The following is a 27,134-nucleotide window of genomic DNA, read 5'->3' as shown; positions in this document are numbered from 1 at the left end:
ACCAAATCAGATCAGTAAGTTTTCACATAGTTAAGAATACTCATCAAATCAGATCAGTAAGTTTTCCCATAGTTAAGTATACTCACCAAATCAGATCAGTAAGTTTTCACATTGTTAAGTATACTCACCAAATCAGATCAGTAAGTTTTCACAAAGTTCAGTATACTAAATCAGATCAGTAAGTTGTATACAGTAAGTATACTCACCAAATCAGACCAGTAAGTTTGCACATAGTTCAGTATACTAAATCAGATCAGTAAGTTGTATACAGTAAGTATACTCACCAAATCAGATCAGTAAGTTTTCACATAGTTAAGTATACTCACCAAATCAGACCAGTAAGTTTGCACATAGTTCCATTACTCTTTTGCTTTTATAACACAGTCTTCTTGCATCTCGGTCTCATGAGGTTAATAATGATGTCAAGAAATTTGGTTAAATTACCTTTTTCACAGTGTATCCACCTATTGTGGGTCACTTATTTTGAATGAAAAAATATATAAATGAAAAGATATGTAAAATTTATATACATGTACATATAAAGCACACCTCATTAATTAATTAAATAATTTTTGTTTACAGTTCCACACAGTGCAATATACTTTGTATGAAGAGTCTACTGAAGATTTTACAAACCCACACAATCTATAAAGATGTTTTCCGAGACGTTGGAATGTTAGAAGTGATGATCACATGTTTACACAGATATGCTGCTCTGTTGAAAACTCCAGATAATGATACAGGTAAATGTTTACTACAAATTACATTTTAAAGAGTTTATGCTTATTAGAATTAACATTTGTTCCAGATAAAATTACGAGATTTTAATTGATGTTGATAACATTATTTCTCAGATTACTAAGCATATAGGTTGCATTTCTGTAAATATGGACAATGCATTTTCCCATAGGAACTCCCTTTACGGCTAAAACTGTACCACTGTACTATGAGGTTTTGAAAAAATCATATCCTAGAATAGAAAGTTCATATGCACTACTATTTTTTTCAAAGGTCAAAATGTAGGGCTGTGCGGCATATTTTCAACGTTCGTATGCCCCAAAATTCTAAGAGTTTAAACTAACACTAAATTTCTTAACTATTCCTACCTCGACTGTAGGTTTACTATAGATTTCAATATAAACAATATTCACATGTATATTTTCTGGTAACTTTTCCAAGTTATGTCTTGATAAGATGCAACCTACAGATCAGAACTGGGAACCAGTATGTAAACAAAATTAATTTTCTATGAATATTCTAAATCTCCCCAAAAGAGGTGTGGTTTGAGAAACAGCTGTAATTACAAAGTGCAATCTTTAGAGATTTTGAAAATTATTTTCTTTAAATCATCAATAAATTAAAGAAAGAAACTTGTGAAAAGCATGAATACAAAAAAAAAAATAAAATCCAAATTTTGAGTCAATTGAATATAGATGCTTTGAAACACAACAAGAGCATTCTATTACCCATGCGTAAGAATTAAATTTAATTTCTGTAATGATTAAAATGTGTATTTGATGAATAAAATCAATAAAGGCAAAATTTTATATCTTTACAAATAATCCTTTGCAAACCATCTTATGATCAGAATTTATTATTTTATTTTTGTATAAAACAGTAGGACAATAAAAGCCATTATATTCCAAAGAATATGGATTAGACAAATTAAATTATGCAAAATAATCAACAAGTAATACATGCTAAAATAACTCTTGATTACTATACAACTATTATACAACGAACATTAATAATTGTATTTAATTATAGTAGAATCAGAGCCAATTGATGCTGACCAACAAGAATTAGGATCTCTGGTCATGGAGTGTCTGACAGCTCTTCTGAGTGGAAATAGTAAAAATGCTGGTGAGTCATGGCTAAACATTTATTTTAATGTTATGAAAAAAGTCACAACCTTTATTAATACTTTCATCTTCAAAACACTGAACAAAAGAAAGCTTTGCATATTTGTTTACTTCGTGTAGGGCTAATCAGTTTCATTGAATTAACTAAGTCTTAGATATTTCAGTGCTTAATGTTATAGTTATATTTCTGATTTGAAACAAAACTTTTAAAATTAACACTACTTTATATTGTCAGAGAATGCCATTCATGTTCAAAAGTGATGACAAGTCACATGTGTAAGTAATTATATTGATTATAGCTGTTTGTGTAAATAAAAAAAGCTCTGTTTTCTAATATTGATTTTCTTTTTATACGACCGCAAAAATTTTAATTTTTCGTCGTATATTGCTATCACGTTGGCGTAGTCGTCCTGCGTCGTCGTCGTTGTCCGAATACTTTTAGTTTTTCGCACTCTAATTTAAGTAAAAATGAATAGAAATCTATGAAATTTTAACACAAGGTTTATAACCACAAAAGGAAGGTTGGGATTAATTTTGGGAGTTTTGGTCCCAAAATTTTAGGAATTAGGGGCCAAAAAGGGCCCAAATAAGCATTTTCTTGGTTTTCGCACTATAACTTTAGTTTAAGTAAATCGAAATCTATGAAATTTTGACACAAGGTTTATGACCACAAAAGGAAGGTTGGGATTGATTTTGGGAGTTGAGGTCTGAACAGTTTAGGAATAAGGGGCCAAAAAAGGGCCCAAATAAGCATTAATCTTGGTTTTCGCACAATAACTTTAGTATAAGTGAAGAGAAATCAATGAAATTTAAACACAAGGTTTATGACCACAAAAGGAAGGTTGGGATTGATTTTGGGAGTTGAGGTCTGAACAGTTTAGGAATTAGGGGCCAAAAAGGGGCCCAAGTAAGCATTATTCTTGGTTTTCGCACCATAACTTTAGTATAAGTAAATAGAAATCTTTGAAATTTAAACACAAGGTTTATGACCATAAAAGGAAGGTTGGGTTTGATTTTGGGAGTTTTGGTCCAAACAGGTTTTTAGGAATAAGAGGCCCAAAGGGTCCAAAATTGAACTTTGTTTGATTTCATAAAAAATTGAATAATTGGGGTTCTTTGATATGCCGGATCTAACTGTGTATGTAGATTCTTAATTTTTGGTCCCGTTTTCCAATTGGTCTACATTAAGGTCCAAAGGGTCCAAAATTAAACTTAGTTTGATTTTAACAAAAATTGAATCCTTGGGGTTCTTTGATATGCTGAATCTAAAAATGTACTTAGATTTTTGATTATTGGCCCAGTTTTCAAGTTGGTCCAAATCGGGGTCCAAAATTAAACTTTGTTTGATTTCATCAAAAATTGAATAATTGGGGTTCTTTGATATACCAAATCTAACTGTGTATGTAGATTCTTAATTTTAAGTCCCGTTTTCAAATTGGTCTACATTAAATACCAAAGGGTCCAAAATTAAACTAAGTTTGATTTTAATAATAATTGAATTCTTTGGCTTTTTTGATATGCTGAATTTAATCATGTACTTAGATTTTTGATTATGGGCCCAGTTTTCAAGTTGGTTCAAATCAGGATCCAAAATTATTATATTAAGTATTGTGCAATAGCAAGAAATTTTCAATTGTACAGTATTCAGCAATAGCAAGAAATCTTCAATTGCACAGTATTGTGCAATAGCAAAAAATGTTCAATTGCACAGTATTGTGCAATAGCAAGAAATCTTCAATTGCACAGTATTGTGCAATAGCAAATATTTTCAATTGCACAGTATTGCGCAATAGCAAGAAATATCTAATTGCACAATATTGTGCAATAGCAAGAAATTTTCAATTGATTGGAGTTATCTTTCTTTGTCCAGAATAGTAGTTGAATCAACTTAAATCATTGTTTTATACAATGCACAATGGATATTCACTTTTACTACCAACTGATAAATTAAAACACTCTTTACCATTCAGTGATAACAAGCACTTTTTGTTACATTTTAATATTTTATGATGTATTTAAATGAGTAGTTATTGTTGCAAACTCCATTAGAAATTTGAATTTTGAGATCAGTTTTGAATAAAGGGAAAGGGGGATGTGAAAAAAATGGTGGGGGGGGGGGGGGGGTTTAATTTTTCTCATTTCAGATTTCATAAATAAATTTCTTCAAACATTTTTTTGAGAGGATTAATATTCAACAGCATAGTGATTGCTCAAAGACAAAAAAAATATTTTAAGTTCATTAGACCACATTCATTCTGTGTCCAAAACCTATGCTGTGTCAACTATTTAATCACAATCCAAATTTAGAGCTGAATCCAGCTTGAATGTTGTGTCCATACTTGCCCCAACCGTTCAGGGTTCAACCTATGCGGTCGTATAAAGCTGCGCCCTGCGGAGCATCTGGTCTTTAGATTATAATGTTCTTGAACTGCTTTATAAGATGACTTATTTTATTTCAACTTTATTGAATTTCAGATGTTTTTAGAGAGTGTGGTGGTGCTCGCTGTGCTCATACCATGATTCCACATAAGCAGTGTCGTCATCAGACTTTAAATATTGTACAACAACTAGTGCTGTCCCCTGGTGGTGATGATGACATGGGAACATTACTTGGTCTGATGCATTCTTCACCAGTGTTGTCACTTCAACTTAAAACACATATTCTAAAGGTAACTTTTAAAAAAAGATATCCAATAATAAAATTGAGAATGGAAATGGGGAATGTGCCAAAGAGACAACAACCCGACCATAGAAAAAAACAACAGCAGAAGGTCACCAACAAGTCTTCAATGTAGCGAGAAATTCCCGCAATGTATAGAATAAAAGCAAGGAAAAATATAGAAGATTTCATTTGAATAAGATTTTCTATAAAAAAAAATACTATTCTAAATCAAAGAAATATATTCCTGTCTTCTGTATTTATTTCCCACTTATTCTCAGCAAAAAGGCACTGATATTGATGTTTACATGTCTATCTTTTGTTATAATTTCTTAAACTGAAACACTGAACTATATTTTTTTTTTACAAATCTGAGATATCTCAAAATTATAATTTTTACAGTAATTCTATTGTAATTGTTTCACCAAAAACATTATGTTTTAGGCACTGCTGAATGTATTGCGAGAAAGCCACAGATCAAGAACAGTATTCCGTAGAGTAGGAGGCTTTGTGTATGTCATGTCTGTCTTAGTATCTATGGAAGGTTGTTTATGTGATCCACCTAAAGTACCCTGGGATCAAGGTAAATCTCAGTTAAAGTTAAGGTTTCCCTTTTTATGCCCCATTTATGGGCATTATGTTTTCTGGTCTGTGCTTCCGTCTGTTCGTTCGTTCGTCCGTTCGTCCGTCTGTCCCATGTCAGGTTAAAGTTTTTGGTCGAGGTAGTTTTTGATGAAGTTGAATTCCAATCAACTTGAAACTTAGTATATATGTTCTGTATGATATGATCTTTCTAATTTTAATTCCAAATTAGAGATTTAACCCCATTTTCACGGTCCACTGAACATAGAAAATGATAGTGCGGATGGGGCATCCGTGTACTGGGGACACATTCTTGTTCTTTTATATATATATTGTAAAAGTGGATATTTATTCAAATTTTATTTTCTGAGTACGATACATAAACGTTTGGTGTGGTTATTAAATTCATGAGGATTTACACTTACTAAGTATAAACTAAGATAAACTATAATGTTTATTTCCTTGTCTTATATGATTGGATTATTGAATGTTTCAGTAAGAAGAGTAGATGTATTAAGTATGTTAAAGACAGTGTTCAGTACTATAACTGTAGCCATGAGATATGAACCTGCTAATGCCAAATTCTTTGAGACTGAGGTATGTATTAAGTAAGCTGAAGACAGTTTTTTCAGTACTCTAACTGTGTGACAAATACAACAATAATGATTCTGGACATCAGCTTTATACAACTGCTTAACTATGTGAGCTTACACTTTGTTGACTTGCATTGTCGAAGTTGTCATCTATATTGTCAAACTTACATAATATATTATACCCTATTGTCTTAACATTTTTCAGTCTGTGGCAATTTAATCAAGATGACCACTAGGGCTGGTATGACACAAACATTTTGTCAATTTTGGTGTTCTAAATTTTTTAGTTTGATTTGACATAATTGAAATCATAAAATGTATTATACATTATTTTTACATTTTATTTTATAACAGGTAAGATATGATAGTCTGACAGAAGCAGTAAGATTACTAGGTTGTTTCTCCTCCACAATAGATATACAACCATCTGGTGAAGTGACGGAAGCAGAAGAACAAAAGCTACTGTTTGAAGATGTATTTGTAAATACTAAAGAAACTAAGTAAGTATTTAATTATTAAGTCCGTATCTTATGATTAGGGGTATTTTAGAATCATGTTAGGGGTTATATCACATCAATGTTGCACACATAATCAAGCGTTGTGGGTTATGGATTAAAGATTTCCTACAGTTTTAATTTTATTGGCTGTTCCTGAAAGAAAAAAAATGGAGGGTTGGGATGCATCTTTTTCACACCCACAACCCATTCATATTTAATAAGGTACCTAATTATAGAAATGGGAAGTAGTTGTATGATTGCAAATGAGATAACTCTCCACCAAAGACCAACTATATTTTACTTTTATACTTGATCAGTAATTTGATTCACTTACAAGATTTTAGATACATTTAATACATTATTATTTTTTGTACCTGTTAACTTTGCCACCAATCAAACAACTTTTCCTGATAAAATGGTACAAACATTCTTGTATACAGACATTATCATGGCAACTTTATAAATTTTATAGCTATAAATACGTTACCATCATAAATTCTGAGTGTAACCCCAATTGCGTCATAGGTCAGATGGAAAATCCCAACTAAAAATAAACGTACTCTCACTGGTCCGGACATATACCCCTGTTTGCCCATATTCTTCCATTCAATTTCCATCTGCGACATCGGTCACACGTGCACATCAAGTTTTACAGATTCAACAGAGAAGTGTTTAGTTTTTTGAATAGCTTAATTGCTTTTCATATATATTGTGTATTTTATTGGAAATATATTCCCTTGTTTTGTTTAAATTTCTAAACAAATTATTTGTGTTTTTGACTAAAGTAAAATTTATTATGGACTTTAATTTGAATAGTCCGTATGTAAGTATTCCTGGTTCGGACTATCTCTTAGATGGGTCACTACCTTTAAGTCCCCCCCAAACTACCAGTACATTGACCGGAGTTTCGACAACGGTGTCTGGTATTGCTACCTATCCGACCCTTTCACAAGGTTCGGCCATGCATTTTGGGGGGGTACCTACGTCAACTTCGGTGACTCATACTTTATCTAGGTCTGTTAATTCAGCGGGTACTATTAGTTCTGTCCCAGGTACAGCTATGGGCTTGAACTTGCCAGGTTCTAGACCCCCATTATCCTATTGTGGGTATATGCTTCCCAACACGGGCACACAACCTTTACCCTCATGGTCTCAGCCACCTTGGCCACAGTCTTACCCTTATGGTGGGTTTATGCCAAACCAACCTGGTTTTTGGCCTTATAGGGACAATTTCTATGGTCCCCCTTCTGGGGTAGCTACTGCACCACCTTTAGCTCCTGCTCTACCCGTAGCAGTATCTTTGACTTCTGCAGTAGCTCCTTCTACCACCGTACCTGACTCTCAAGCTTCTAGTTCTTCTCATGGTACTCGGGTTTCTGATCATGCATCACCTTTGGATGGTTTACAGAAGTTACTTTTAGACTTTGGTGAGTCTTTCAAGGCTGAATTTAGTACTCTATCCAGTCGTATGACTCTACTGGAAAATAGAGTTTCTTCTCATCAACCTTCTCCAGCTAAGTCTGTAGAATGTGATGAGAGGGAGGATGACGAGCTTTCTGTTTCCCCTGGGAGTCATGAAAGGGCTTTCCTCACTGATGAGGATGTTGAAAGTTCTTCTTCTCCCAAGGTATCGAAGACGGCCCCTGAGCCTTCTTCTAAGTCAGCTCAACAACCTCCCACCAAGGAGACTGAGGATCCTCCTTCCTTGAAGGATCTTAGGGATAAGGTGTATACCTTGATGAGGGATGAAGCACATATCCCTTTTCTCTCTCCTTCCAAGCCGAAGAAACCTTCTTCAACTTTTGAAGCTTCCTGTGGTATTTCTCAGGATACTGTTACTTCTCACAATTCTTTTCCTGAATCTGGCCATATGACTTTTGCTTTACAATTTATTAATGAAGGTATCGCTAATTCTGCTAGTGAAAAGGTTGCTAATAACAATATCTCAGGATTTGGAATGTCATCCTTTTCTGATCAGGTTAAGTACAAGGATTTTGATATCTTTGATTCTTCACTGGGTAGACTTGTTCCCACTTGTGACAAATCTATGTCATCTTTATTGGGAAAAAAGCCAGTAGATGGTCTTCGTCTCACTCAACCTGTTTGGTCAAAGACTGAGAATCTCCTTCGTAGTGCTTCTCAAGTTCTTGGCACAGCCGAACATTTTCTAGCTGCAACCGGACATTTGCTTAACAGCGAAGATTCGGTTGTTCCAGCAGAAGTACGATCCTTCTTACTTCAACTGGATAAAGCTTTAGGTTCATCTCAGTTGCTTTTAATGGGTTCTATTGCTAATTGCACCCTATCTAAAAGAGCAGAGTTTCTTGAAAACATTTCTATCGCTGAGCCTTTGAAAGATTCTTTACTGAAATCTCCACTCTCTGACAAGATGTTTGGTTTACCCTTACAGCGGGTTCAAGAGGAACTCAGCAAAAACCCTCCTCCAGTCAAAGTTAGTGTACAAGTTACTAATGGCAAGAGGTCGGTTAATGCTACATCTAGTTCTAATAGTACTTCTGCTTCAGGTGGTCCCCCTTCTTCTGCTAAGAAAAGGAAGAATAACTACGGCAAACCGCAGAACAAACCCAATAACTCAGGAAAAAGCTCAGGTAAGCCTTCTGGTGGTTTTAAGGGTTCCAAGAAACCTGGGTCTAGTACCTAGGTTCTTGCCCCCTCGTACGTTATTGACAGCTTCCCCAGGGGAAAATTTACAACAAGTTCCTCAAAAATCAATACCAGTAGGGGGGAGGTTAAGTTTTTTCCTAAATCAGTGGAAGAAAATTACCTCAGACTGTTATGTGCTGTCAATAATTCGAGGGGGATTAACACTTCAGTTCAAGAACCCACCTCCTCTATCTGCAGTTCCAATAAGTTTGTCTCATACACAAGACCCAGTCAAGTGTCAACTTCTATCAGTAGAAGTGGACACTATGTTACAAAAAGCTGCAATAGAGGAGGTGTCGATCTTAACTCTGTCTCCGGGATTTTATTCCCGTCTTTTTCTGGTTCCAAAGAAGACTGGAGGAATGAGGCCAGTCATAGACCTATCTATTCTGAACAAATTTCTTATTGTTCCCCACTTCAAAATGGAAACAAACAGATCCATCAGGGCTTCAATCCTTCCAGGAATGTGGACTACTTCTCTGGATCTTTCAGACGCGTATTTCCACATTCCCATTTCCAAAACTTACAGGAAATACCTTCGCTTCGTTTGGAACAACAAAGTTTTCCAGTTCAAGGCTCTCCCTTTTGGCCTGTCTACAGCCCCTTTGGCTTTTACCAAAATCATGCAGGCAGCTATAGCTCACCTACATTCCCTGTCTATTCAGATTCATTCCTATCTGGACGATTCCCTTCTCAAGGAATTTTGCCCAATCAAATTGAGGGTTCAGACAGACTTGGTCATCAATTGTTTTCTGTCCCTAGGCTTCCTTATCTCTTGGAAAAAGTCAGAGATAATTCCGTCTCAAGACTTTGTTTTCCTGGGAGAACATTTCCTAACCAGTGTAGGCCTAGTCCTCCCACCAGAGGAGAAATTTACAAAACTATGTCAGAAAATACTTTTATTCCTGACGGTTCAATCAGTCACAGCACGTCAATTCTTGCAACTTCTGGGTCTATTGAACTCTCTGGCAGATGTAATTCCATTGGGACGACTTCACATTCGTCCGCTTCAGTTTTATCTGCACAAGTTATGGATTGCAGCTTCACAAGAATGGGAAGCATTGATTCCAATCACTCAGCCTTTATTTCCACACCTTCAATGGTGGTTAGTACGGGAAAATGTAATGAGGGGCCTATGTCTGTCCCCTCAAGTTCCCAGTCTAACATTATTCACAGATGCCTCCACCCTCGGTTGGGGAGCATATCTGGAGGGGCTTACAATCTCGGGAGTCTGGAGTCCAGATCTTTTGGAAGAGCATATCAATGTATTGGAAATGAAAGCAGTTCTGTTTGCACTGAATCATTTCCAAATGTCTCTAAAGAATCAGTCTGTCATTCTGGCCACGGACAACACAACAGTTGTAGCTTATCTCAAGAATCAGGGAGGAACTCATTCACCTTCTCTTTATCAGATAGCCAGAGACATTCTCCTTCTGTGTTTTCAACTCCAGGTTCATCTAGTGGTGAGACATATTGCGGGGCACCTCAATATTCTAGCCGACACTCTATCCAGATCCCTTGCTCCAGTAAACACGGAGTGGGAACTACTTCAAGTAGTTTTCAAAGCTGTGACTCTTCATTGGGGGTCACCTCAGATAGATCTGTTTGCGACCAGTCTCAATCACAAACTTCTAACATTTGTGTCTCCGGTTCCAGATCCAAAATCTTTTGCGGTAGACGCAATGAGCCTATCTTGGAAAGGAATGTTCGGGTACGCCTTCCCTCCTTTCAGGTTTCTCTCCCCAGTACTTCAGAAAATAGCAGGGGAAAATTGCAAGATCATAGTTATTGCTCCAGCATGGCCAAAACAGTCTTGGTTTCCAGACCTTCTGCGCCTATCATGTGCTTGTCCTCTGGTTCTACCTCTGAGACCAGACCTTCTGTCTCAAATCAAGGGCAAGGTTCTTTATCAAAATCCAGAAAAACTTCAACTACACGCCTGGCTTCTCTCAGGGTTAGCCTCAGAAAGAGAGGTTTTTCTGAAGGAGCAACCAAGCATCTCACAAAGTCTGTCAGAGACTCCACTAGCATTGTCTATGATGCAAAATGGTCAATCTTCTCAGATTGGTGTAGTGAGCGGGAAATTGATCCTTTCCAAGTCACTGTACAACAATTAGCAGACTTTCTAGTTTTTCTTTTTGAATCCAAAGGATTATGTCCCTCTACTATTAAGGGATATAGATCAGCTATCTCAAGAACTATTCATATTTCTGGTGGCCCAGATTTTGGAATCAATGAGCATATTTCTCTTTTGGTTCGTAGTTTTAGTCTTGAAAGACCAAGACAAAAAACTTTAGTTCCTAAGTGGGACCTTGGACTAGTTTTATCCTTTTTAAAACTTCCTCCTTTTGAACCAGCAGAAACAATAGATTTAAGGTTTCTTTCCTATAAATGCTGTTTTCTTTTAGCTTTGGCTTCTGGACGGAGAAGGAGTGAAATCCATGCCTTCTCTATTTCTGATGCTTGCCTTCGATTTAACAGGGATAAATCTTCTGTTACTCTTTTAACGGATCCTGCTTTTTTGGCAAAGAATCAGATTCCAGATAAGGGTGCAGAACCAGTTGTGATTCCTGCACTCCCTAGCGATTCTATTTCTGTACTTTTATGTCCAGTAAGAATCCTATCTATTTATCTGGAAAGAACGTGTAGTTTACGTTCTGTTTCTAACTCAAGACTCTTTATTCCTATTAAAAAAGGAATCTCAGATCTTTCTGTTAAAACTATTTCTACTTGGATATGCAAATGCATATCTTTAGCTTATGGTTCTTCTAAGGCAGAACTTTTAAATAGTTTTAATGTTAAAGCTCATGATGTTAGGGGTATCTCTACATCCTGGGCTCTGTTTAACAGTGCATCTCTAGAAGAGGTACTGTCTGCAGGTTTCTGGAGAAATGAGAACTCTTTTTTATCTCACTACCTCCAATCTATGGCTACTTTTGCCGAAAGTTTATACTCTCTTGGACCTATAGTTTCAGCACAAAGATTGAACTTTCCTCCTGTTTCTTCTGTTACAGGGGATTCAGCTTTACGTTAGATTCTGTTACTCAGAATTTATGATGGTAACGTATTTATAGCTATAAAATATTCAAATTTTAAAGTAAATTTGGATTTTATTAGATAAATACTTACCATCATAAATTATAGGTCCCACCCACCTCCCCTTCATCCCCTTTCCTTATGTTTCTGTCTTGAGGAAATTGAATGGAAGAATATGGGCAAACAGGGGTATATGTCCGGACCAGTGAGAGTACGTTTATTTTTAGTTGGGATTTTCCATCTGACCTATGACGCAATTGGGGTTACACTCAGAATTTATGATGGTAAGTATTTATCTAATAAAATCCAAATTTACTTTAAAATTTGAATAATTTATACACTCAATGGCTCAGTGCATTTTCACAGCTCAAATAAAAAACAATGAAATTTGAAATTAAATTAAGGCTCTGCCTATCTGAAATCTTTTCTTTTACAGGGATTACAATGGCATTCCCATGACACTGTTATCTGCTTGTGTAATGTTAAAGTACTTGTACAACATGGCTCAGGATATCTTTGATAAGTAAGTGTTTTTAGTTTGCTAATAATTATAGATAGTCTGTGTGACTTGATACCTTAAACTGCAGCTAAATATGCCAAAATAGAAGAGCAGTGTTTAACCTTGAAAATTCATAATTATTGGTTAAACAGTCTGATTTAAAAGTGTATAGGAATATCAGAAAAATAATTTCATTATATCTTTCAAAAGTTAAAATATCTTTGTTTGAGATCATAGATAACAAGTTGTTGTCTCTTTGACACATTCACCATTTCCATTCTCAATTTTATCTACATTTTAGACCAACATCTAGCCAAGCTAAGACAGATTCCCCATCATTAAAGAGGTTTACAATGATTTATAATAGAGATAGTAGTGGTTCTCCCCAGTCCTCACCCAAACAGAAGCGGGCCAGTACAGGAAGTATACCAGAGGCATCACATGTCAGTGCAGATCAAATTATTGTACATCCTGGTGCTGTCTTGTCTTTGTTCCACCTACTACCTGCCATAGAACATGATGATGACAAAAAGGTCAGTACTTGATTAAAACCTTGATAAATGTTAGTTTAACATAAGAATAAAATGTGGTATGAGTGCCAATGAGACAACTCTCTATCCAAGTGACAATGTATTAAAAGTTTTCAATTATAGGTCAAAGTACGGCCTTCAACACAGAGACTTGGCTCACCCCAAACAGCAAGCTATAAAGGGCCCTAAAATGACTGGTGTAGAAGAATTCAAACAGGAAAACCAATGGTCAAATCTATAAAAAAAAAAACAACCACAAAACTCTTATGAACCATACCAATAAATAACAATCACTGAACAACAGGCTCCTGATGTAGGACAGGTACATAAAAATGCAACATGTCTTTTCCATCATGTCCATATTGTATGTTAGTACATGTATCCACACACTTCCATTTAAATTGGTTTTCATGTATTGAAACTAATTCTGTGATCTTAAGATAGCTCATTAAGAGTAGCCATGGAAGTCAGGGGTTTAATCCTCAGCTGAGTCAAACCAGAGACTTGGTTCTTAAACTTTTTATACGACCGCAAAATTTGAAAAATTTTTCTTCGTATATTGCTATCACGTTGGCGTCGTCGTCGTCGTCGTCCGAATACTTTTAGTTTTCGCACTCTAACTTTAATAAAAGTGAATGGAAATCTATGAAATTTTAACACAAGGTTTATGACTACAAAAGGAAGGTTGGTATTGATTTTGGGAGTTTTGGTCCCAACAGTTTAGGAATTAGGGGCCAAAAAGGGCCCAAATAAGCATTTTCTTGGTTTTCGCACTATAACTTTAGTTTAAGTTAATAGAAATCTATGAAATTTTGACACAAGGTTTATGACCACAAAAGAACGGTTGGGATTGATTTTGGGAGTTTTGGTTTCAACAGTTTAGGAATTAGGGGCCAAAAAAGGGCCCAAATAAGCATTATTTTTGGTTTTCGCACAATAACTTTAGTTTAAGTGAATAGAAATCAATGAAATTTAAACACAATGTTAATGACTACAAAAGGAAGGTTGGTATTGATTTTGGGAGTTTAGGTCCCAACAGTTTAGGAATTAGGGGCCAAAAAGGGACCCAAATAAGCATTTTTCTTGGTTTTCGCACCATAACGTTAGTATAAGTAAATAGAAATCTATGAAATTTAAACACAAGGTTTATTACCATAAAAGGAAGGTTGGTATTGATTTTGGGAGTTTTGGTCCCAACAGAATAAGGGGCCCAAAGGGTCCAAAATTAAACTTTGTTTGATTTCATCAAAATTGAATAATTGGGGTTCATTGATATGCCGAATCTAACTATGTATGTAGATTCTTAATTTTTGGTCCAGTTTTCAAATTGGTCTACATTAAGGTCCACAGGGTCCAAAATTAAACTTAGTTTGATTTTAACAAAAATTGAATCCTTGGGGTTCTTTGATATGCTGAATTTAAAAATGTACTTAGATTTTTAATTATTGGCCTAGTTTTCAAGTTGGTCCAAATGGGGGTCCAAAATTAAACTTTGTTTGATTTCATCAAAAATTGAATAAATGGGTTCTTTGATATGCCAAATCTAACTGTGTATGTAGATTCTTAATTTTTGGTCCAGTTTTCAAATTGGTCTACATTATAAGGTCCAAAGGGTCCAAAATTAAACTAAGTTTGATTTTAACAAAAATTAAATTCTTGGGCTTATTTGATATGCTTTATCTAAATATGTACTTTGATTTTTGATTATGGGCCCAGTTTTCAAATTGGTCCAAATCAGGATTCCATATCAAGTATTGTGCAATAGCAAGAAATTTTCAATTGCACAGTTTTGCACAATAGCAAGAAATATCTAATTGCACAATATTGTGCAATAACAATTAATTTTCAATTGGAGTTATCTTTCTTTGTATAGAATAGTAGTTGATAATATATGTTGGAAATTTGCCAGACATGACTATGATGTCATTTTCTATTTTTATTTGCCAATAACTTTATGTAAATAACTACATTGGAAATTTGCCAATATTAAATGTTGCTGATGAAGCTTTTTTTCCTTATCTTATCTAAAATGTTTTTAGATAATGTATGTTGGACATTTGCCAGACATGACTATGATGTCATTTTCTATTTTTATTTGCCAATAACTTTATGTAAATAACTTCATTGGAAATTTGCCAATATAAAATGTTGCTGATGAAGTTTTTTTTATTGTTTTATACAATAAACAATGTATATTCACTTTTACTACCAACCAATCTTTACCATTCAGTGATAACAAGCACTTTATTTTACATTTTAATATTTTATGATGTATTTAAAAGAGTAGTTATTGTTGCAAACTCCATTAGAAATTTGAATTGATATCAGTTTTGGAAAAAGGGAAACGGGGATGTAAAAAAAAAGGGGGGGGTTTAAATTTTTCTCATTTCAGATTTCATAAATAAAAACAAAATTTCTTCAAACATTTTTTTGAGGTGATTAATATTCAACAGCATAGTGAATTGCTCAAAGGCAAAAAAAAAAAAGTTCATTAGACCACATTCATTCTGTGTCAGAAACCTATGCTGTGTCAACTATTTAATTTTAGATTTAAAAAGTTTGAAGAAGAAATCTTTAATTGATTTGTAAAATCTTGACATTTGTTTTGTGTAAAAAAAACCCATGTAATGGCAAAAATTTGATCACAATCCAAATTCAGAGCTGTATCACGCTTGAATGTTTTGTCCATACTTTCCCCAACTGTTCAGGGTTCGACCTCTGCGGTCGTATAAAGCTGCGCCCTGCGGAGCACCTGGTTAATCATGTAGTATAATATAGCATTTTTGTTTCAATTTTATAATGTCTATGTAGCCTCAAACTTGTGTTACATAAAATTTCATCTACTTTATTATCTTTTATATCCCAGTTGACATAAATATGAGTCAAAACCTTACTCACAAATTATTATTTCCATTATAGCCTGCCCTAGCCCTCCAAATCAATACAGCAGAACTATTGAAAAGTCTGTTACACACAGAGAGGAACCAACAGATAATGTGTGAATATGGATATCCTCATGAACTTTTGAGTCATGGATATATAGCACTAGCTGATGAGACACACCCACTCCATCCTTCACTCAGATCTATGTTTGAAAGGCTGGCATCACAATCTCTAACACCTAGAGACTTGAGGTATTGTAGACATCAATGAAGAGATCAATAGTTTATAGAATAAGGTTTTAAGATTGTAAAATGTAAAACTTGGTATCAAAACCTACAAATTGGGAATTTAAGAATACATAAACATAATATTTTTTTTTCTTTTATTTGTTAAATTTTAAATGAGATCAGTTTTTGGTATGTGTAGGCATAAATTGTTCAAATTTGCATATGAAGAAAATCTATTGCCCTGATGAGATATTTCTACATGATATAGATGTTTCATATAGTCAAACTGGTGTGAAACAAAATTTAGTGTGGTTTAAAAAATGAATTCAGTTAAATTAGAACATCAGACTCATTAGTGTTTATGTTTAATTTTTTCAGAGATTTTTTACGATTGGGATCTCCATTGAATTGTCGGCCTATGGACAATGACTATGATATAGGTTCTAACAATTGGAGTTGTAACTGGCCAGTCAGTAGGGCCTCTAGTGTTGAGGAAAGAAAAACACCTGTTGAGGTAGAAAGAAAACTGAAAACTGCTGGTGAAGCTGTACCATTGACCAGAGTCAAATGTTTAGTTTCAATGACAACACCTAAAGATGCCAGAATGCACGGATCAGCAGTGACACCATCGTTTGTAGAGTTTGATATGACAGCTGAGGGATTTGGATGTCTATATTTACCCAGTATAGCCCCCCAGGGACCTCCAACCCCATCTGTAGTCAGTGGTGTAGTTGGAGGTAATGATCCTGCAGTTATAGGAGGAATTGGAACAGGTATTGCTTTCACTCTAAAATAACAAAAATAGGAGCAGAATACCTATCAGTGGCAAACATCCTACTTTAATCAGATTTTTTTTAAAAACCTGCCTTCCTATGCTTGAAACACATGTAGTTAAGGATGTACTTAGGTGAGGTTAGGTAAAAGTTAATAAATTAAGAAGTTAAAATTGATACTATAAGCTGGTAGAGCATCAATTAAGGATAAAAGTAAGCTAAAAATATTGATAGGTCACTTCCTTTTCGAGATAATTGAGATTTAAAATATGGCGGGAAAAGGCTGACTCCGACTTTTACCTTATATTTGCATTGATATTATTGGCTGAAATATTTACATTACAAAACATAAATCCTATAAGTTCATACATTGTAAATTCTAAAATTGTTGTGAGGTTTTTCTAAATGAAATAATGTGACTGATTGAGTATTGCAACAGTAAGAACTCACATTCTAATATCGAATAGATACATCTGAACTCAGCTTTTCCAAAAATTACAATAATTAATCTGCATTATTGTCCTTTCTTAAAAAATCGCAATAACACATGCACACACTAGATTAGAAATTACAAAAGATTATAAGCTAACTTAAAATGGTAATTTACTCAGAATATAATGAAAACACAATGTCTTTCTTGTTATGTTATTTTTGAAATTTGTTTTTCGTTTTGTAGGAGAAAGAGTATTTCCACCCCAGGCAGGGATGACATTTTCCACATGGTTTTGTGTAGATAAGTTCAGTAGTAGGTCAGATCCACATCCAGTCAGACTTCTTACACTAGTCAGGAATTTACAGGGTAGAGAAGAAAATTTGATATGTCTCAGTGTTATATTGACATCTAGGGAAAGGGCATTGATAGTGTCAACGGAGGAACATTTGTTACCTAATACAGGTAAGATCTATGGAATATATCTTGTTAATAGTAGCTAAACATGTATACTATTAGAAAGAATAATGTGTGTGTAAAAATCAATATGTTGAAGAGACAGCAAGAAAAACATGTAATTTGAAAAATATAATGTGCATTGATCGATTCAATATTCTGTAAGATTCACCAATAGCTATATATGAACTTTCTTTTGCAGTTGATTATCTTGGGCTTAGAGTTAAAACTTACTTTTACTAAGACAGCAGTAGCAAAATATGACATCAACATCAAATTCTAAATGGACAAAACATCTTTTGAAGTTGCAAACTTTATGATTTTATATTATTAACTCCTTTACTTTGTTAGTTACAGGGTCAGAAATAGATGAAGAATTATCTTTAAATGACAATAGAGTGAGATTCTGGTATCCTGAACTAACACAGGAAGGACAGTGGCACCATCTGGTGTTAATATTTCACAGAGCAGGAATAATGAAGAATAGTAGTGTTGGTCTGTTTGTTGATGGTGATCATGTGAATACTCAGAAGGTATCTCAATTAATATTGTTTAAGTAACATACATGCATCTTTCTTTTGAAAAATTATTAGGATTTTTAAAGGATATTGGGTATCTATTCATGATACAAAATCAATGCATGCACAGCAACAACAACAAAAAAACTAACAAAAAGCAAAGGAACAGTGCTTTTTTTGATGTTCTTCATCTCAAAATCACAATGAGGCGTTCTACAAATTCTCCTACTTCACTGCAAGTTTAAGACAGCCCCTAGCACCGGCTTGAGAGGAATTATTTTAAAAAATAATTTGGATAGACTTTTTATATGATTTATGTTTTTTTATTTAAAGAAAACAACCAACTCCTTCTTTTGCATTGTTTTTTGTGTGTGGATATGTAGGGAGGGATGAGGAAACTGTTGTCAAATATATGTGTTGAAGGCCGTACATTGACCTATAATGGTTTACTTTTATAAATTGTTATTTGGATGGAGAGTTGTCTCATTGGCACTCATACCACATCTTCCTATATCTATGTATGGTTGTTGTGTAATTTTCAGCTACACTATGTATCCCCTAACCTTGGAGTTGGAGGAACAGCTAGTCCCACAGCCTTTACCTCAGTTTTTGCTTACATTGGAAGTCCTCCTCAGGTCAGACGTAACTCAAGACTTACTTGGAGACAGGGTCCATGTCATCTTATGGAGGATATAGTCAGCTTCAATGTCATCAGAAATATCTACAACCTTGGACCCATTTATATAGGCAGTTTCCAAGCACCAAATATGGGTAATATGCAGTTATTAGATTACAAATTAAATATGTTTTGAGTTTTGTGACACTATATCACTGTACATGCTCTTACTAAACAATATATTTTCAACAAAAAAAACGTTGTTACTGATTAGTTTTTTCATCAAAGTATGCGTCCAATTGATCAAAAACATGTAAAACATTGTCACTTATTTCTACTGGATGGGTTCTGTATTAGAGGAGATATGTTTAAAACTTGAAACAGGTCTAGCTAAAACACTTATTTCCAGATTGTGATTTAAAAAATTCTTTCAACCATTCATTTGCTTTTAGAAAGGAAACCCTTAAAACACATATTTTATATTTCATAGATGAAGTTGACTTCCAAGGACCATATATCAACGAAGAGAAAGTAATGTATGGGGTACATGCACATACTGTACTGCAAATGACCGTATCAAAGATCAGAAAGGCTTACAACAAAATAGATAGTAAATCTATTGCCAAGCAGGTAACCGCCTTATTTCAATGGTTTAGACTTTTTTTTAAACATTAACTTTATCATAAATTTGATAAATTTTGTATTTTTAAGTTCATTTTTTCAAAATTTACAAACAGAGCTAATGCAGGAATTCGATTATTGTAATTTGAATTAAACAAAAAATGTATGTACACTGCAAATATCACTGATAACTTTGTAATGCCAAAAAACTATCTTAAAAATGAATCTTAGGTTTATCTGAAACTAATATCTTCTTTTATTTATGCATGAAAAGTTCAAACTACTGCCATACAATAACATAAAAGTAAAAGTTATATTGTGTTTTCAGCTAGCCATGTCAGCACATGATAATGCTACACCTATTAGAATCCTGCCAAATTCAGCTGGTCATATGAATGGGCCTGCCAGAAGTCTAGGAGCTATACTGATTGGATATTTAGGTAAGGAAACATAAAACATTAATCATATCATCATTATACAAATGAACTAGACCTTAATGAAACAAAGATATGAGAATTCTGGTTATTGAATTTATATAGTAGATGATAAAATTTTCTTATAAAGGGAAGTAGTCGGTGGTGGGGTGGGTGGAGGGAATGGGAAAGTTTACTTATCATTGCAAACATTGTAATATTAATGCCATTTTAGGACATGTTACAGATTATTATATAATTGTCTGTTACAGGTGTTAGGACATTTTGTCCAAAAGCTGTAGCTAAGATGTTAGAGAATGTGGGTGGAGCCTCTGCATTATTGGGGTTAATTGCCATGGCAACAGATGTAGAAGAGCTGTATGCTGCAGTTAAGGCCCTTGTGTGTGTTGTCAAGAGCAACAAAAACATTTTGAAAGACATGGACAGAATACAAGGATATCAGGTATTCATGTTTAAATTTAGAAGAACACTTGTATTCAATGAGTTATGGTGATGTACATCCACGCTGAAAACTTATTGTAAATATTTTACATTGTTAATTCTGTTCATATTTAATATGACATTCATGTATTTTAAAAACCTTCCCTGAAAAACATCACCTTATTTTATTTTCTTTATTCGATATAAACATATCTTTTTATGCCCAATTTATGGGCATTAGGCCTAAATTAATATATTGTTTGTTTCCCCAATCCCGACCCTGCCGAGCCAGGTGTGGGTAGGTAGGTAGGGAAACAATTTTATTTTTCCAAAAAGCTTGAACATTATCAGACGATCCAGCAAGCCTGTAAATCAGAAATGAATAAAATAATATTTGACTTAGTTTTGACAATAAAATTTTATGAGTAGTACCATTTTTGCAGGGTCGGTCGGGATTGGGGGAAACAAACAATATTTTATTTTAGGCCTTATGTCTTCTGGTCTGTTTGTTCGTCTGTTCGTTCGTCTGTTTGTCCGTCTGTCTGTCCCGTTTCAGGTTAAAGTTTTGGTTAAAGTTTTTGGTAGAGGTAGTTTTTGATGAAGTTGAAGTCCGATCAACTTGAAACTTAGCAAACATGTTCCCTATGATATGATCTTTCTAATTTTAATTCCAAATTAGAGATTTTATCCTATTTTCACGGTCCATTGAACATAGAAAATGATAGTGCGGATGGGGCATCCGTGTACTTGGGACACATTCTTGTTTTCTTTATTTGATATGAAACTTTTATATTGAAGACACTTTCCATGCTTTATAAGAAGAAACAGTATCTATTGAACAGTCATATCTTATTATTTTCTTATTCAATATGCTATTTGTATATTTTAGACACTGTCCATGCTTTATAAGAAGAAACAACACCTATTGAACAGTCATATCTTACACCTGACTTTCTCACTGATTGGTACTGTAGACAGTGGTAAAGAAAGTTCAGTCATTCCCAATAAAAAGGCTTTTGAAGATTTACTCTGTGATTTGGAGGTAAGTTTAATTCTGTGATATTTAAAAGGATTTATTTTCCATTTTATATTGTTTATTTGTTAAACACAATATTATAAACAGGCATCAAATAAAGTTTAAATAGCAGACTGAAACTGAATACAAAATAATCTTATGATTTTGAATAGTGCACTGCAAATCATTTATTAAAGAGATATAGAAAGATGTGGTATGATTGCCAATGAGACAACTCTCCATCAAAGTAACAATTTATAAAAGTAAAGCATTATAAGTCAAAGTAAGGCCTTCAACACAGAGCTTTGGATCACCAGAAACAGCAAGCTATAAAGGGCCCCAAAAATTAAAGCTTGTTTGAAAAAGATTTACATTGACTGCAATTTTGTCAAAATAATCGTACTATTGAATAATTTATACACAGATTGTACTATTATTGTTATTTGAAAAAAAAGATCATACAAGAGAAATTTTTGTGGTAATTATAATTCCTGCATTTCATACTTGTGTATATTGTGTGATAAAATATTTCTTGATTCTCTATACCTTAAGTTTCAAATTTTAAAAAATTCCTTGAATATTTTTTTTTATTATCATCCAATAGGTTTGGCATGAGGCACCATTTGATCTACAGAAATCCCTTTATGAACATTTCTTTGAACTTTTAACTGAATCAAGGTATGTATTTGATAGAACATTTCAGGTGATTTACTCATCTTTTTATAACTTGCATGTGATGGTTGAATGCTTTATTTATCATTCCTTATTTTAAAATGTAATTATATGCTAATTTATCATTGAATTATAAATATATTATAATTATGTCTTATAATTTTTTAATTGCTTTTGATATTGATATTTTGTTGTCCTTGATAATTTTAAATCCTGTTTTTATGCCCCACCTACGATAGTAGAGGGGCATTATGTTTTCTGGTCTGTGCGTCCGTCCGTTCGTCTGTTCGTCCGTTCGTTCGTCCGTCTGTCCCACTTCAGGTTAAAGTTTTTGATGAAACTGAAGTCCAATCAACTTGAAACTTAGTATACATGTGCCCTATGATATGATCTTTCTAATTTAAATGCCAAATTAGAGTTTTGACCCCAATTTTACGGTTCACTGAACATAGAAAACGATATTGCAAATTTCAGGTTAAAGTTTTTGGTCAAGGTAGTTTTTGATAAAGTAGAAGTCCAATCAACTTGAAACTTAGTATACATGTTCCCTTTGATAAGATCATTCTAATTTTAATGCCAAATTAGAGAATTTATTCCAATTTCCCGGTCCACTAAACATAGAAAATGATAGTGCGAGTGGGGCATCCGTGTACTGTGGACACATTCTTGTTAATTAATATTTTGTTGTCCTTTTATGATAGTGGAGAAATATGAGTTAAATTTAGTCAAACCTGTTAAGAAGGTCACCTCTTTTCAGGGAAAACCTGTCTTGTCAGGTTGTTGTCTTCTTGTCTCACTGTAGTTATAACATTTTTAACCTTAATTCAAAGGTCATCTCTCTTTTAAGATCACATTACTTTAGTCCCAATGGTGACCTTTATATACAGGTTTGAATGTAATTCAGTTTCTAATATTGGTATTTAACAAGATTATACTGTAATTTACTGGATTTCTATAAATAGATGCATTGATAATAGGTAAGAAAGAGTTCACCTTTGGTAGTGGTTCACTAACCAGTGTTGACAACATTTTGTACTCTTTATAAGTGTACTGTTTCCTGTTCTTTCAATGTTGTTGAAGTTTTACATGTTTTACTATACAGCTATAAAAGCTAAACTTTATGTTAAGAGTTGCTTTTTATTATTTTAAATTACCAGTATTTAAAACAATGCATGATATATTTCAAATGTTGGTACAATCTATATATTTATCAATCTGCTAATTTATGTGGTCATTTTATTGTATCGTTTTTGTCAATCTGTAGAAGATATATTTTCATATCATCTTGAAAGTATTGTTGAGTGATCCTTATGAAATTTTAACACTGTGTTCCTCCTCTCCACATAGAATGGCATTAATTTTGATGATAGAGGCTAACATATTGTTTTCATTAGTTATGATGTACACACTTTTATTGAATAACATTGACATTTTTTGGATATATACTGTTATCGCACCGCGGGTAAATTATCACGTTGTGATTGGTTTAATGCCGTCACGTGGTGACCCCCTATGAGACCGTAGGGGGGTAGTAAATTTCATAGGGGGTTCATGACGCGTTAATGGTGACGTCATCTATTAATGTTGTTGTGTTTCATTGTTTATTTAAACAAAACGCAGCAGAAAAAGTCTAGCGTGCGATAAATTCGTTATACGGTTAACTACTGACCCCTTACAGATCCATAGAGGGTGAATGAAATCCATAGGGGACTCGGCCTCAGGTTTCACCCTCTATGGATCCGTAGGGGGTCAATAGCGAACCATATAACTTATATTAGAGGTCATAGTCCAAATGAGATATATTAAAATTTTAAAAGTAAAACTGCCCTTTAGAGAGTATTTTACTAAGAAATTATTGATGCTCATATATGAAATAGAATAGTTGGAAAAATCCCTGTTGGGAATTGCATGAAGTTTAATAACAATATTTATATATATAACCTATTATATGCATGAAAAATTTATGCACTAGTTTAAAGAGTATAATTTCTTATGAACCATTGTATTAAATAGATCTGATGAAATATGTTTTTTACTTGCAACTGATCAAATGACAGGCTAGTATAATGGTAGCTGGTAGTTTTGCTCATCCTATAAGTCCTTTCATTTAACGTTATGTTAGCAAAATGAATAGTATGAATTGGACAATAGAAATTACTATGGCGTGGATTGTTGCAGGTTGTATTATCATTTTTCTCTCATCCAGTAAAGAAGTACAATATACAGAAGATGTTCCTATATTGTCATTGTAATACACATTTGTAAAACATTAAAGTCGTATGAAACGAGTGACTGGTGAAAAAAAATGTTTATCCAATTCTTGAACCAATGCATACAAACATCACAAACTTAGTCTTCTGTGAACGAATTTATCATTTTTTTCGCATAAATTTCGTATAATCGTAAAAAAAATATGTCAATTGGTCAGTGTTGTTGTGAAAATATGGCAGCTCATTAGTGGTCGTGTTTAGAAGCCAAAGTTTAATGATTGTCACCTGCTTGTAAACAATTAACAAAAAAGCATGGATATTCAGGTAAGCGGGTACAATAAGATACAGTTTATCATGATGATTGAGCAATGTTAACGTTTGGGTTTCCATTCGCAATTGTGAGTTGTGATCATCAGATTTTTAGGAGAAAAGTCATGCTGCATACGGAAAACACTTCAGTGAATTGTTTGCTGGAAGCAAGCTATTAAAAAAAGTAAACTTCTTCTAAATTTTGACAAACTATAGAATTTTCTTGAGAAAAAAGTATATGTACATAAGTTTTATAATAAAAACCAGCCATTTAGTTATAAAAAACATATGCATATTTTTTTTTTAATTTGAAGTTTCATATGACTTTAACATTATTGTAATTGTATGTTTAAACATGTTTTCTCTAATTTTCAACTGATTTACCTGATGACATCTCACACAATTACACACTCTTTTTGCTATTCATTTAAAAAAGAAAGATAAAGTTTACTCCATATTTCTGATATCAAATTGATTGATGTCTGAGAACTAATTTAATAATCAAGATTTGAATATCATTAGCATACTTATGATGTTGTTGCCAAGAATAGTGGTTTGAACATAGTGTTGTAATTTTTGTGTGGGTATGTCATCGTTCTCTAGCTTTCAGTTATTAAATGATTTTGTCTGGCTATGCATTACTTTTTAAGTTGGGGACTTTTTTAGTAAGATCTTTAGTATTTAGATACATTGTATTAACATATATATAAGGGCAAAAGAGTACAGAATAAAAATTGAGTTATTGCTGGAATCTGTCTTGCATCGACAGTTGGTTGTAATTTCAAAAGTCAATCTTTGTAGACTTAACTACAGCTGTAACATACATAAGTCAAAATACTACTCCTTTGAAATGGGCACAGGACATTTTAACGAATAATTTAGAACTACTTTGGGCATGTAAGCCCAGACATCATATCTCATTTTTGAGCTTGATTAATCCATTCAGCTGTATTTTCAATAGCCCATATTAGAGAAAACATACCTGGTTGAATAATACTTATTATACTAAAATTGTGATCAGTAAGTTATGCTAGCTTAATGTTAAAGTTGATTGCAATTAAAATTTGGTTTCAACAATGTGATGTAAGCTACTGTATATTCATAAGAATGTATCCTTGCCAAAAAATATAAAACAATGTTTGTAGAAGTGTAGAAAATGACTTGCCTATATACTGATATATGGTGATTTTGTGTTACAGTGAACAGATTAGTAATTTCCAATTGATGAGAGACATTGGCTTGGTATCAAGACTATTACACATCCTAAAAGACAACAAACTGACTCAAGCATCAATAGACACAATAACAAGTGTGATACATGTACTCCTACAGAGCCCTCCAGATAATCATTCCTTACTTAGGTGAGTTTGTAGAGAACAGTCCACTAAAACTGTGACACACGCATTGTTACATAGCTTTCCTGGGTATGACCTAAAAACCAACTCATGTGGGATACCTTCAATTCACTACAGGTCATGTTGACATGTCGCAATATAAGCACTAAACCTAGTGGTAACTAATCATGTTAAACAGAAACTCCGATATCATCAGCCATTTAATTAGTGAGTCAGGGTTTAAACACCAAGGCAAGTATGATGCAGAAACTAAAACTATCAGCAATCATAAGTGAATTCATACACTGTAATTAATATAAAACTCCAGCAGTTATAAGCTTTTATTAATACTTAAAAATTCACATGATAGTAAAGTTAAAAAAAGGAGCAATGAAAAGGTTATGCACTTTCTGTGCTTGTTCTTACCTATTTGTAATTATGAAATTTTCAGATTTGGTCAGTTTATTGTATCAACATTACCACAGATGTCTAATTCAGAGAAAAATGTGGCTCTCAATGGACTAAAGGTACCAGCTGAAGAGACACAAGAAGATCGCATATCACTATCAGGTATTTTTAATAAAACTACAATTATACAATATCTGTTTTGTTTTTTTTAAAATCAAAGACAATAAGATTCTAAAAAGTTCTTAACATACTCAACAGAAATCAAAATATTCGGCTGAATAATTATGTATGTGATCAGTTTTGATATTAGCATGAATTAATTTGAAGTGATAAAATTTTTGTTGTAACAAAGCAACTAATTTTTTTTATTGAGGCTAGAATATGCAAAGGAACCCATTCTACCAATCATAATAAATCCCAAATGTTTGTTTATTTACCTCATGGTTTTCTTTTTGACTTTATAGATGATGAACAAGTGTCATCCTACACAATTAAACTAAGGAACATCTGTTTAAATGTGATACACCAGTTGATACTGAACACAGAAGTAGAACCTATACAACTTAATACTCAGTAAGTCTTTAACACAGTTTTTATTATTGCCAATACAGATTTGGGATGGCACATTTGATTCAATGCTTGTCTAATACAATGATCAACTTGTCCTTGAGATTTGGACAAAAATAATTAACTTGTTAAATTAATATAAGCCCTTGTTGCTTGTTTCTGAATCCTATTTGTGAATGTGTTTATAATTGTTTCTGAATCCTATTTGTGAATGTGTTTATAATCATACTTGTATTATTCATAATAAAATATTGTTTACACCAACTCGTTCTTATGGTGTAAAAGGAATGTACATTTGGCCTTTCTATATGCTACATAT

The 27,134-nt window shown here is 33.6% G+C and overlaps 1 protein-coding gene across 3 annotated transcripts in view; it reads left to right on the top strand.

The window, feature by feature from the left end:
- LOC139488209 (WD repeat and FYVE domain-containing protein 3-like) overlaps positions 1–27,134 on the top strand; it is a 74,625-nt gene that overhangs the window by 16,200 nt on the left and 31,291 nt on the right. For 2 of the 3 annotated variants that reach the window (XM_071273669.1, XM_071273667.1), the window contains exons 12-33: positions 583–743; positions 1,768–1,863; positions 4,338–4,531; positions 4,966–5,104; positions 5,600–5,700; positions 6,051–6,196; positions 12,330–12,416; positions 12,694–12,925; positions 15,842–16,056; positions 16,411–16,805; positions 17,482–17,700; positions 18,043–18,224; positions 18,752–18,980; positions 19,316–19,455; positions 19,775–19,886; positions 20,132–20,322; positions 21,190–21,342; positions 21,920–21,993; positions 22,950–22,964; positions 25,706–25,867; positions 26,292–26,410; positions 26,713–26,821. In XM_071273669.1, coding sequence (XP_071129770.1) covers positions 583–743; positions 1,768–1,863; positions 4,338–4,531; positions 4,966–5,104; positions 5,600–5,700; positions 6,051–6,196; positions 12,330–12,416; positions 12,694–12,925; positions 15,842–16,056; positions 16,411–16,805; positions 17,482–17,700; positions 18,043–18,224; positions 18,752–18,980; positions 19,316–19,455; positions 19,775–19,886; positions 20,132–20,322; positions 21,190–21,342; positions 21,920–21,993; positions 22,950–22,964; positions 25,706–25,867; positions 26,292–26,410; positions 26,713–26,821 — 3,471 coding nt within the window. The remainder of the gene's footprint in view (positions 1–582; positions 744–1,767; positions 1,864–4,337; positions 4,532–4,965; positions 5,105–5,599; positions 5,701–6,050; positions 6,197–12,329; positions 12,417–12,693; positions 12,926–15,841; positions 16,057–16,410; positions 16,806–17,481; positions 17,701–18,042; positions 18,225–18,751; positions 18,981–19,315; positions 19,456–19,774; positions 19,887–20,131; positions 20,323–21,189; positions 21,343–21,919; positions 21,994–22,949; positions 22,965–25,705; positions 25,868–26,291; positions 26,411–26,712; positions 26,822–27,134) is intronic. The other variant, XM_071273668.1, reaches the window with a different exon arrangement.

Source organism: Mytilus edulis, chromosome 9 (assembly GCF_963676685.1).
Source record: "Mytilus edulis chromosome 9, xbMytEdul2.2, whole genome shotgun sequence".
NCBI classification, from domain to species: Eukaryota; Metazoa; Mollusca; class Bivalvia; order Mytilida; family Mytilidae; genus Mytilus; species Mytilus edulis.
The sequence above is the reverse complement of the archived record's forward strand: the minus strand, read 5'-3'. Positions and strand labels throughout refer to the sequence as shown.